At 47.8% G+C, this 12,994-nt stretch overlaps 1 protein-coding gene across 50 annotated transcripts in view; it reads left to right on the forward strand.

Annotated features, from left to right (window-relative positions):
• LOC118385731 (rho GTPase-activating protein 24-like) overlaps positions 1-7,350 on the forward strand; it is a 10,351-nt gene extending 3,001 nt beyond the window's left edge. Inside the window, exons 5-10 of one of the 50 annotated variants that reach the window (XR_008138878.1) lie at positions 2,355-2,476; positions 3,009-4,083; positions 4,800-5,797; positions 5,902-6,005; positions 6,110-6,317; positions 7,149-7,350. Coding sequence is in view for 3 of the 50 variants with exons in the window: in XM_052520609.1 (XP_052376569.1) it covers positions 2,355-2,476; positions 3,009-4,083; positions 4,800-5,022 (1,420 nt within the window). In the remaining 47 variants the exon portion in view is untranslated. The other 49 variants (XR_008138881.1, XR_008138877.1, XR_008138879.1 and 46 more) reach the window with 49 other exon arrangements.
• Positions 7,351-12,994: the final 5,644 nt, after the last annotated feature.

Below are 12,994 nucleotides of genomic sequence, written 5' to 3' on the forward strand. Positions count from 1 at the left end.
GAAAACCTGCTCCAGAGATCTCAGGACATCAAACTGGGGCGAAGGTTCACCTTTCAACAAGACAACGACCCTAAGCACAAAGCCAAGACAACGCAGGAGTGGCTTCAGGACAAGTCTCTGAATGTCCTTGAGAGGCCCAGCCAGAGCACGGACTTGAATCCGATTGAACATCTTTGGAGAGACCTGAAAATAGCTGTGCAGCAACACTCCCCATACAACCTGACAGAGCTTGAGAGGATCTTCAGAGAAGAATGGGAGAAACTCCCCAAATACAGGTGTGCCAAGTTTGTAGCATTTTATCCAAGAAGACTGGAGGCTGTGATTTCTGCCTAAGGTGCTTCAACAAGTACTGAGTAAAGGGTCTGAATACTTATGTAAATGTAATAAATGTTTTTTATTTTTAATAAATTAGAAAACTTTTCTAAAAACAACAACAGTTTTTGCTTTATCATTATGGGGTCTTGTGTGTAGATTGTTGAGAAACAAACACAATTTAATCAATTAGAAAATAAGGCTGTAATGCAAAAAAAATGTGGAAAAGGTCAAGGAGTCTGAATACTTTCCGAAGGCACTGTATGTGATCGTATACAAACGTAAGCAAGGTTTGAAATGATTCTATTTGAGTCAAATATTATATCTGTTTTTGTTTCTCGCGGTCAATTTGAAGTCTACAAATGATTTGTAATTATGTTCCGTCACCCTGGCCATCTAGCTCAAGAAGAATCGGCCTGCAGTTGAATCTAGTTGATGATTCCTGCACTATAGGTTCGTTTTATGTCATTTCAACAAGCCATGACAGGCACCATCTCAGATGGTTCTGAAATCATTTCTGTAGTTAGAAACAGATAAGATTAGAATTCCTGCAACATCATTTTGATGAAATATAATTATCTGAGAAATTAAGCTAATTGATTGCATTTTAAGTTATAGAAGTCATATTATATAATATTCAATAAATATAGTACCCAAACATCCGATTGGGACCAAACTTTTTTTCTAACAACGAGTAAGACGTGGAATCCATATAGATTGTCAAAAGCCACCCAGAATCCTATCCACCCAGAATCCTATCCACCCAGAATCCTATCCACCCAGAATCCTATCCACCCAGAATCCTATCCACCCAGAATCCTATCCACTCAGAATCCTATCCACCCAGAATCCTATCCACCCAGAATCCTATCCACCCAGAATCCTATCCACCCAGAATCCTATCCACTCAGAATCCTATCCACCCAGAATCCTATCCACCCAGAATCCTACCCACCCAGAATCCTATCCACCCAGAATCCTATCCACCCAGAATCCTATCCACCCAGAATCCTATCCACCCAGAATCCTATCCACCCAGAATCCTATCCACCCAGAATCCTATCCACCCAGAATCCTATCCACCCAGAATCCTATCCGTACATGATGTATACGGTATCAGTTCTCTATGTCTGACTAGTAGTATGGAGCTGCGGCTTGGAGTTTCTTCATCCTATGTAAGAAATTCTCAGTGAATTTAGTGATGTCCCCCCCTGTTCAGAGTTATTGAAGTTGTTAGGTTTATGTCCCATCCTACATCCCAATATTACCTGGTTATGTCCACTAGATGGTGCTGTTCCTGCTATTATTATTATTATGTTTTTTTTTTTAAGAATTCCCCCCCTCAATGTTAAAGGGAAAAACGGCTCACCCATATTGCCAAATGGTTTCCTTACCCTGTAAGCAGTTTATGGACCAGGTACGACAGCAATCTATGCTTTGGTTTTATTTACCTGGCCACTGTTTCAAATGCTAACTTTTTCAAATTTGTGGCAGAAATCCAATGCATGTCAATGGTACCTATACTAGCATTTTCACGTTTCATATCCAAGTAACATTGAGTTACACAATACATTTTGAGCTATTTCAGGATGATTTGCACATGAAGCATGGCTTTTGACCATCCTCATATCTAACTCATTGTTTTAAAAAAAGGTTCATCTAAATCAAATGTCAGTTACTATATTTTTTAAATATTATATGAATCCTATAAATTAAAATGACAAATTTGGGTGAAATCAATTAGCTTAATTTCTCAGAGATCAAATGATTTGTATCCCAGAAAAATAATGGTGCAAAAATGCTAATCATATATTTTTCTAACAACAGAAACAATTTCAGAACAATTTGAGATAGTGGATGTCAAAATCCTCTTTCTTGGACTTTTTGAGGTGGAACGACCCAATAGAATTGGCCTGTGGCCCAGTCACAACATACATACAGCCTCATCTGTTCAACCATGACACATTTCTGTATGTTATGTAGCAGATGTGACAAAATCGACTCTGCCCAAGTCTCATACAGATAAATCACTGCCAATACAGGTTTTTGAACGAAGTCCAGTCCTATTCTAGCAGCAACAAGATGAGCACCCAGAACCTGGCTACTGTTTTTGGCCCAAACATCCTACGACCCAAAGCTGAAGATCCAGAGAGTATCATTGGAGGTGTGTGAGAGTCAGTGGAGGCTGGTGGGAGGAGCTATAGGAGGATGGGCTCATTGTAATGGCTGGAATTGAAATTAAGGAATGGAGTAAAACGTGATTTCCATATTTTTGATAGCATTCCATTTATTCCATTGCAGCCAGTACAATGAGCCCGTCCTCCTGAAGCTCCTCACACCAGCCTCCACTGGTGACAGTGTTATTCAGAGAAAGAGACATGGGTCAGAGCTAGACAGAACTAGCCAACAGATACAGAGCCAGTGAAGACAGACTGAAACAGATATAGGCAGATAAAGATAGTGTCTGTCTGTCTGCCCATGTGTCCTTGAGAGAGTGTTTATATCAACACATTGTTGTGTAACATGCTGTGTGCCATGTGATGCTGTTTGTACTGTATGTGTCCAGCTGTTACTCAGTGTGTGTGTGTGTGTGTGTGTGTGTGTGTGTGTGTGTGTGTGTGTCTGTCTGTCTGTCTGTCTGTCTGTCTGTCTGTCTGTCTGTCTGTCTGTCTGTCTGTCCGTCCCCCCGCCCCCAGGGGCAGCCGTGGTGCAGCAGCTTATGTCCGAGCTGATCAGGGAGCACCTGTGCCTTTTCTCCAGGGAGGGGGGAGACATAGAGGCCCCTGGCTCTTCACGCCCTGACTCTTACCCATGTCAGAGATGGAAAGGAGACCCATTCGAGGGGGCGCACATCCAGCCAACAGCCCAGACCCAGTCGCATGATTACAGTCTGGGCATAACAGCCGAGCACCTCCCCCAACAACAGCTAGCACACCATCCTTCCCCTTGCTCCCGCCAGCTCTCCCTGCCTCTGATCCCTAAGAGGAGAGGTTCGGCCCAAAACCCAGATGAAACCAGCTTAGCCACACGGCTGTCCATCACAGACCACCAGCAGCAGCCAGCTGAGATGTTCTCTCCAGTGAGTCTTGCTTCTGGGCCTCTGTACCACAGACACACTCTGTCCCAGTCAGAGTCCCAGCCCACTGAGACCGCAGACAGCCCCCACCCTGCCTCCCAACTCACAGAATCTGCATCCACAGTGACGCTACAGGCAGCCCCAGAACCCAGCAGCATGCTGCTCGTTGGCTGGAGGGGCCCAGAGGATCCCAGCTGGGCTGCAGAACAGGGGACTACTGGCACCAGTGGTAGCAGTGAGGCTCAGGACAGTACTCTGTCTGTCTATGACAACCTGGACACACAACAACGCATGGAGGAGGTGGCTGCGGATGGTGGTGGGGGCAGCCCTGCTGGCCCAGTGGAGGTGGGCACGACCAGCATGGTAGACACCAGAAGCTCCTGGTCTTCCTGTGAGATTCTGTCCCTGGAAGACAATGGGTGTGGTGTGGTCAGAACCAGCCCAGGACGGGGGTCCACTAGATTCCCCTCCTTCAGGACTGACCCAGGAGACGAGGACCTCCCTCCTAACTCCCCAGTCTCCTCCTCTGCCCTCACTGATGCCCCCCTGAGCACGGGCAGCTCGGAGGTCTTCCTGCCCTCTGCTCCTCCAGACCTCCGCGTCCCCCCGGCCTCCCAGGCCATGCACTGGCTCTTGACTGGCCTCAGACAACAGATGGCCAGGCAGAGGGCTGAGTTCGAGGCCAAGATCCAGAGGTAATAGAACTGTGAATAAACCATACCAATGCAACAGCAGTCCTCGTCAACAGTCTATATACATGCTACACGGAGTGTACCAAACATTATGAACACCTGCTCTTTCCATGACATAGACTGACCAGGTGAAAGCTATGATCCCTTATTGATTTCACTTGTTAAATCCACTTCAAATCAGTGTAGATGAAGGGGAGGAGACAGGTTAAAGGAGGATTTATACGCCTTGGGACAATGGAGAGATGGAGTGTGTATGTGTGCAATTCAGAGGGTGAATGGGCAAGACAAAAGATTAAGATGCCTTTGAACAGGGTATGGTAGTGTGCTCCGGGTTTGTGTGTGTCAAGAACGGCAACGCTGCTGGGTTTTCAAGCAACAGTTTCCTGTGTTTATCAAGAATGGTCCATCACCATCCAAAGGACATCCAGCCAACTTGACACAACTGTGGGAAGCATTGGAGACACCATGGGCCAGCATCCCTGTGAAAAGCTTTTGACACCTTATAGAGTCCATGCTCTGATGAATTCTACTCAAGAATAGGAAGGTGATCCTAATGTTTAGTACACTCAGTGTACAGTCTATATAGAATCTTCAACATGTGCCAGGTTACAATAACATATTAGTCCTACATGTTACATGTTACACCACAGTCCTGTAGTACCAGCAGAGTGAAACCTCTGTGTGTGACTCCTTGTACTTCTCTGTCCTGTCTCTCCCAGGTTGGAGATGCGTAACGAGGCCCTCCAGGGGGAGGTGGTGGGACTGCGGACCAGCCTGGAGCAGCAGCGTCGCTGGCACAGTGTGGCCGAGATCAAGATCCGCAACGTGGAGCGTGCCAGGGCCGATGCCGACCGCCGCAACACCACTCTGCAGAGGGAGATGGAGCAGTTCTTTGATACCTTCGGAGAGCTGAACGCTGAGGCCCGGAAGAGCGAAGGTTAGGGTTAGCACCCCTGGAGAGCTGAGCGCTGAGGCCAGGAAGAGCGAAGGTTAGGGTTAGCACCCCTGGAGAGCTGAGCGCTGAGGCCAGGAAGAGCGAAGGTTAGGGTTAGCACCCCTGGAGAGCTGAACGCTGAGGCCAGGAAGAGCGAAGGTTAGGGTTAGCACCCCTGGAGAGCTGAACGCTGAGGCCAGGAAGAGCGAAGGTTAGGGTTAGCACCCCTGGAGAGCTGAACGCTGAGGCCAGGAAGAGCGAAGGTTAGGGTTAGCACCCCTGGAGAGCTGAGCGCTGAGGCCAGGAAGAGCGAAGGTTAGGGTTAGCACCCCTGGAGAGCTGAGCGCTGAGGCCAGGAAGAGCGAAGGTTAGGGTTAGCACCCCTGGAGAGCTGAACGCTGAGGCCAGGAAGAGCGAAGGTTAGGGTTAGCACCCCTGGAGAGCTGAACGCTGAGGCCAGGAAGAGCGAAGGTTAGGGTTAGCACCCCTGGAGAGCTGAACGCTGAGGCCAGGAAGAGCGAAGGTTAGGGTTAGCACCCCTGGAGAGCTGAGCGCTGAGGCCAGGAAGAGCGAAGGTTAGGGTTAGCACCCCTGGAGAGCTGAGCGCTGAGGCCAGGAAGAGCGAAGGTTAGGGTTAGCACCCCTGGAGAGCTGAACGCTGAGGCCAGGAAGAGCGAAGGTTAGGGTTAGCACCCCTGGAGAGCTGAACGCTGAGGCCAGGAAGAGCGAAGGTTAGGGTTAGCACCCCTGGAGAGCTGAACGCTGAGGCCAGGAAGAGCGAAGGTTAGGGTTTGCACCCCTGGAGAGCTGAACATTGAGGCCCGGAAGAGCGAAGGTTAGGGTTAGCAGCCCTGGAGAGCTGAACGCTGAGGCAAGGAAGAGCGAAGGTTAGGGTTAGCACCCCTGGAGAGCTGAACGCTGAGGCCAGGAAGAGCGAAGGTTAGGGTTAGCACCCCTGGAGAGCTGAGCGCTGAGGCCAGGAAGAGCGAAGGTTAGGGTTAGCACCCCTGGAGAGCTGAGCACTGAGGCCAGGAAGAGCGAAGGTTAGGGTTGGCACCCCTGGAGAGCTGAACGCTGAGGCCCGGAAGAGCGAAGGTTAGGGTTAGCACCCCTGGAGAGCTGAACGCTGAGGCCAGGAAGAGCGAAGGTTAGGGTTAGCACCCCTGGAGAGCTGAACGCTGAGGCCAGGAAGAGCGAAGGTTAGGGTTAGCACCCCTGGAGAGCTGAGCGCTGAGGCCCGGAAGAGCGAAGGTTAGGGTTAGCACCCCTGGAGAGCTGAACGCTGAGGCCAGGAAGAGCGAAGGTTAGGGTTAGCACCCCTGGAGAGCTGAGCGCTGAGGCCAGGAAGAGCGAAGGTTAGGGTTAGCACCCCTGGAGAGCTGAACGCTGAGGCCAGGAAGAACGAAGGTTAGGGTTAGCACCCCTGGAGAGCTGAGCGCTGAGGCCAGGAAGAGCGAAGGTTAGGGTTAGCACCCCTGGAGAGCTGAGCACTGAGGCCAGGAAGAGCGAAGGTTAGGGTTAGAACCCCTGGAGAGCTGAACGCTGAGGCCAGGAAGAGCGAAGGTTAGGGTTGGCACCCCTGGAGAGCTGAGCGCTGAGGCCAGGAAGAGCGAAGGTTAGGGTTAGCACCCCTGGAGAGCTGAACGCTGAGGCCCGGAAGAGCGAAGGTTAGGGTTAGCACCCCTGGAGAGCTGAGCACTGAGGCCAGGAAGAGCGAAGGTTAGGGTTAGCACCCCTAGAGAGCTGAACGCTCAGGCCAGGAAGAGCGAAGGTTAGGCTTAGCACCCCTGGAGAGCTGAGCGCTGAGGCCCGGAAGAGCGAAGGTTAGGGTTAGCATCCCTGGAGAGCTGAACGCTGAGGCCCGGAAGAGCGAAGGTTAGGGTTAGCACCCCTGGAGAGCTGAGCACTGAGGCCAGGAAGAGCGAAGGTTAGGGTTAGCACCCCTGGAGAGCTGAGCACTGAGGCCAGGAAGAGCGAAGGTTAGGGTTAGCACCCCTGGAGAGCTGAACGCTCAGGCCAGGAAGAGTGAAGGTTAGGGTTAGCACCCTGGAGAGCTGAGCGCTGAGGCCAGGAAGAGCGAAGGTTAGGCTTAGCACCCCTGGAGAGCTGAGCGCTGAGGCCCGGAAGAGCGAAGGTTAGGGTTAGCACCCCTGGAGAGCTGAGCGCTGAGGCCAGGAAGAGCAAGCATTTCTTACAGAGCTTCTGATGGCCAGTCAGATTAGAGAAAGATGCCATTATCAGAGCACTACAAGAGCAGTATCAGGAGAAAACACCAACCATCTGAATAGAATATAGAGAGAACTGTCTGTTGCCATGATTCATCCATATTGGATTTGTCTCATAATGAGTTATACATGTCTGAGGATGGTTTTGAAATGGAACCTGCTGAGACGGGCAGCTCTGCTTTGATGCCTTGGACATTGTTCAACCAGACATATTGACCAGACCAGACCAGACCAGACCAGACCACCAGACCAGACCAGACCAGACCACCAGACCAGACCAGACCAGACCAGACCAGACCAGACCAGACCACCAGACCAGACCAGACCAGACCAGACCAGACCAGACCACCAGACCAGACCAGACCACCAGACCAGACCAGACCAGACCAGACCAGACCAGACCAGACCAGACCAGACCAGACCAGACCAGACCAGACCAGACCACCAGACCAGACCAGACCAGACCAGACCAGACCACCAGACCAGACCAGACCAGACCAGACCAGACCAGACCACCAGACCAGACCAGACCAGACCAGACCAGACCAGACCACCAGACCAGACCAGACCAGACCAGACCAGACCAGACCACCAGACCAGACCACCAGACCAGACCAGACCAGACCACCAGACCAGACCAGACCAGACCAGACCAGACCACCAGACCAGACCAGACCAGACCAGACCAGACCACCAGACCAGACCACCAGACCAGACCACCAGACCAGACCACCAGACCAGACCAGACCAGACCACCAGACCAGACCACCAGACCAGACCAGACCAGACCAGACCAGAATGAGGTGGACTGTAGACGATAGAGACAGACAAGAAACATAAGCTACTGAGCTCACTAAATGTGTCTATGACTGAAATGAGCCCTATAATATACAGAATCAAAACTTGGAGACTTAATGGATGGCTGACAGCTGGCTTGGCCGTTGATATAATAGACAGGCCCAGACCCAGCCAGTCTGTACTGAGCCACACAGGAAAAGTTTTGAAAGAGATCTGGGAAGTAACATAACAGTCTCATAGAATCTAACCATACGAGATCCGGAGTACTGCTGGTTTTCAGTTCTACCTGATAATTCATTACACCCACCTGGTGCCCCAGGTCTAAATATGTCCCTGCATTGAAGGGAATAATTGGGGGGGCATTGTAACTAGCTTCAGGGTCAAGATTTGAATGTGAGGCCCAAACAAGGTGTTGAAACGCAGAGAATATGTACTATTCCCAGTCTCTGACAAGATCCCACAGCCATTTAGACATCGTGTGAAAGCTGATCTTAAATAGGATTTGATTTAGTGCTTCCAAGTATTGAGGTCATGTTCTGAGTTTGTCTATGAGGGTGTCTGAGAACAGACTCATATTACTGATACAGGTATTTCACACTGCTATAAATATGAAGGATTATAATTTGGGACCCATCTGAACACTATTTCACTTTGTTGTGACAGGGCAAGGTGAGTCACAGCTTTTAACAGTACACCACCTGAAAATACTCTGTAGCTTTTCCACGAAACCAATATGTATAGTGCAATATTAACGTCCTGAATAATAAAACATACTTTTACTAAATCATTTTGCAGAGGAACGTGCGCGCACACACACACTGATACACGCATGCAGGCACGCAAACACACACACTGATACACGCATGCAGGCACGCAAACACACACACTGATACATGCATGCAGGCACGCAAACACACGCACTGATACACGCATGCAAGCACGCAAACACACGCACTGATACACGCATGCAAGCCCGCAAACACACACACTGATACACGCATGCAAGCACGCAAACACACACACTGATACACGCATGCAGGCACACAAACACACACACTGATACATGCATGCAGGCACGCAAACACACACACTGATACACGCATGCAAGCACGCAAACACACACACTGATACATGCATGCAGGCACACAAACACACGCACTGATACACGCATGCAAGCACGCAAACACACACACTTGTATGACATAAAATAACCAAAGACTTAAGCAATAGATCCTGTCTATAGCAATAGCATTTTATTGAGCGGAATTCATTTTTGTCCTCCTTTGATGTCAAGTGATAATCATCTCTTGAGTTTTTGCATATTTTTCAGACAGGACGAATATAATGGAACATATTAAAGGTGTAACACAGGATTTATTTTTGCATTGTAATATCAGAAAAAAAATCCATAATATATCCGGTTCTAATAATGGAATGATGGTGTTTCACCGTATTAATGACCCGCTAATGTTGTGATCGGCTGTGATATTCACCTATTGATTTCTCCTGCCGGTGCAGCATCTGTTTTCAAACTGGGAAAGCTATTCTGACTATTCTGTAGCTATGTTATCAAGTGTAAATTGCTCTGTCATTTTCTGGTTGCTATAATTCTACACTGTTTGCTCAATTTCAGTTTATGTGAGAAAACAAGCACTGCATAGTGTATGGAATCAATGTACCATCTAAATTGCTGTGAAATATCTTTTCAATAACAAACAATATAATTTTTTACAGCTGTTTGAAACTGGTGGACCAAATCAAAAGCTACTTTTGGTTTTGGTCCACCAGCATCAAACAGCGGTTTTGGTCACTATTCAGTGATTGTTTTTTTCACATAAACTGAAATTGAGCGAACCGTGTAGAATTTTCTAAACCAAGAAATGAGTGATTTCCACTAGATATCCCAGCCACAAAGTCAGAACAGCTTTCCTAGTTTGACCACAGATGCTGCTGTGGCGGAAAAGGAATCAATAGGCGAATACACCAGCCAATCACAACACTGGCGGGTCAGTAATATTGCGACACACTATCATTTCACTATTACCGGCAGATATATTTTGGACATTTTTTGAAATTAAGATGCAAAAATTTGAGGAAAAAATCTTATGTGTAGCACTTTTAAGGAGTCATCAGTGATGCATCTCTGAATAAGACCACCAGTGGGCGCCCAAACATGGCATTGCACAGCAGAGAACACACAAGCAGTAGGGAGGGACAGGCCAATCTAACAGATCCTACCTCCAGTTTATAGACTTGACTATGTATTTGTAAGTCGCTCTGGATAAGAGCGTCTGCTAAATTACTTAAATGTAAATGATGTATCTATGTCTTGAAGAAATGTGTATTCAACACGTTTGATTGCATTAAACAGCAAACCAGACAAAGTGTCTGTATTGATTGTTTGATAACAAAATGAGTGACAGAGATAAAGACATAAGGTAACATAGACCAGAAGGGTTTGGTCAATATGATTGGGACCAGTGGGCTGTAAACACAGGGTTTGGTCAGTATGATTGGGACCAGTGGACTGTAAACACAGGGTTTGGTCAGTATGATTGGGACCAGTGGACTGTAAACACAGGGTTTGGTCAGTATGATTGGGACCAGTAGACTGTAAACACAGGGTTTGATCAATATGATTGGTACCAGTGGACTGTAAACACAGGGTTTGGTCAGTATGATTGGGACCAGTGGACTGTAAACACAGGGTTTGGTCAGTATGATTGGGACCAGTGGACTGTAAACACAGGGTTTGGTCAGTATGATTGGGACCAGTGGACTGTAAACACAGGGTTTGGTCAGTATGATTGGGACCAGTGGACTGTAAACACAGGGTTTGGTCAGTATGATTGGGACCAGTGGACTGTAAACACAGGGTTTGGTCAGTATGATTGGGACCAGTGGACTGTAAACACAGGGTTTGGTCAGTGGACTGTAAACACAGGGTTTGGATCAGTATGATTGGGACCAGTGGACTGTAAACACAGGGGTAGGATTGGGACCAGTGGACTGTAAACACAGGGTTTGGTCAGTATGATTGGGACCAGTGGACTGTAAACACAGGGTTTGGTCAGTATGATTGGGACCAGTGGACTGTAAACACAGGGTTTGGTCAGTATGATTGGGACCAGTGGACTGTAAACACAGGGTTTGGTCAGTATGATTGGGACCAGTGGACTGTAAACACAGGGTTTGGTCAGTATGATTGGGACCAGTGGACTGTAAACACAGGGTTTGGTCAGTATGATTGGGACCAGTGGACTGTAAACACAGGGTTTGGTCAGTATGATTGGGACCAGTGGACTGTAAACACAGGGTTTGGTCAGTATGATTGGGACCAGTGGACTGTAAACACAGGGTTTGGTCAGTATGATTGGGACCAGTGGACTGTAAACACAGGGTTTGGTCAGTATGATTGGGACCAGTGGACTGTAAACACAGGGTTTGGTCAGTATGATTGGGACCAGTGGACTGTAAACACAGGGTTTGGATTGGGACCAGTGGACTGTAAACACAGGGTTTGGTCAGTATAATTGGGACCAGTGGACTGTAAACACAGGGTTTGGTCAGTATGATTGGGACCAGTGGACTGTAAACACAGGGTTTGGTCAGTATGATTGGGACCAGTGGACTGTAAACACAGGGTTTGGTCAGTATAATTGGGACCAGTGGACTGTAAACACAGGGTTTGGTCAGTATGATTGGGACCAGTGGACTGTAAACACAGGGTTTGGTCAGTATGATTGGGACCAGTGGACTGTAAACACAGGGTTTGGTCAGTATGATTGGGACCAGTGGACTGTAAACACAGGGTTTGGTCAGTATGATTGGGACCAGTGGACTGTAAACACAGGGTTTGGTCAGTATGATTGGGACCAGTGGACTGTAAACACAGGGTTTGGTCAGTAAACACAGTTTACCCACCTTTTATTTTGCCAGACACTTTTACCCACCTTTTATTTTGCCAGACACTTTTACCCACCTTTTGCGGAAAATAAATGTATTGAAAGAGAGCGTGACTTTTTTCACGGCGGCCCGACGATCAGTTTACCCACATCTTTCTCTTACCACTACATCACTGATTGGGACCTTACAATGATGATTTAAGAGTCGACCTACCCCATATCTTAGTAATAGCTTACAGGAGCAAGATTGTCAGACTCATGTTCAGATTTCAGCCTTGTATATTACTAAACTGCACAAACCAGAGACACACAACCCCACTCAATGTCCCTCACACATTAGATTCACTCAGTGAAAAACAATAACCCAGAGAAAAAAGCCTTTGGGAGGTTGTGGGGTGGTGTTGTGTGCTCCATGGAGTTGATCTAGATATCTTTCTAAACACAGATATACTTTTATTTACCTTTTCATTTTGCCAGACACTTTTAAACCTTTAAACTGACACTTTTACCCACCTTTTATTTTGCCAGACACTTTTCATTATGAAAATAAATATTGTGTGTAGATTTATGCATCTTTCTCTTACCAACATCACTGATTGGGACCTTACAATAATCCATTTTAGAATAAGGACTCATGTCCAACTAAATTTCATCTCATTTTGAGGCTGTAACATAACAAAATTGAATTTGAATACTTTCTGAGGGCCACCATGAACACAGCTTCCAGTTTGTCCCCAGCAGACTGCCACCATGAACACAGCCCCAGTCCAGTTTGTCCCCAGCAGACTGCCACCATGAACACAGCTTAGTCCATTTTCCCCAGCAGACTCATGAAAACAGCTCCAGTCCAGTTTGTCCCCAGCAGAGAACACAGCTCCAGTCCAGTTTGTGGGGCAGACTGCCACCATTCCAGTCCAGTTTGTCCCCAGCAGTTGACCTGATATCTTTCCAGATATATTTATTTATTTCAGCAGAAAAAATAAACAGTTTCCAGTTTGTCCCCAGCAGACTGCCACCATGAACACAGCTTTAGTCCAGTTTGTCCCCAGCAG

This window comes from Oncorhynchus keta, chromosome 6 (assembly GCF_023373465.1).
Source record: "Oncorhynchus keta strain PuntledgeMale-10-30-2019 chromosome 6, Oket_V2, whole genome shotgun sequence".
Classification (NCBI taxonomy): Eukaryota; Metazoa; Chordata; class Actinopteri; order Salmoniformes; family Salmonidae; genus Oncorhynchus; species Oncorhynchus keta.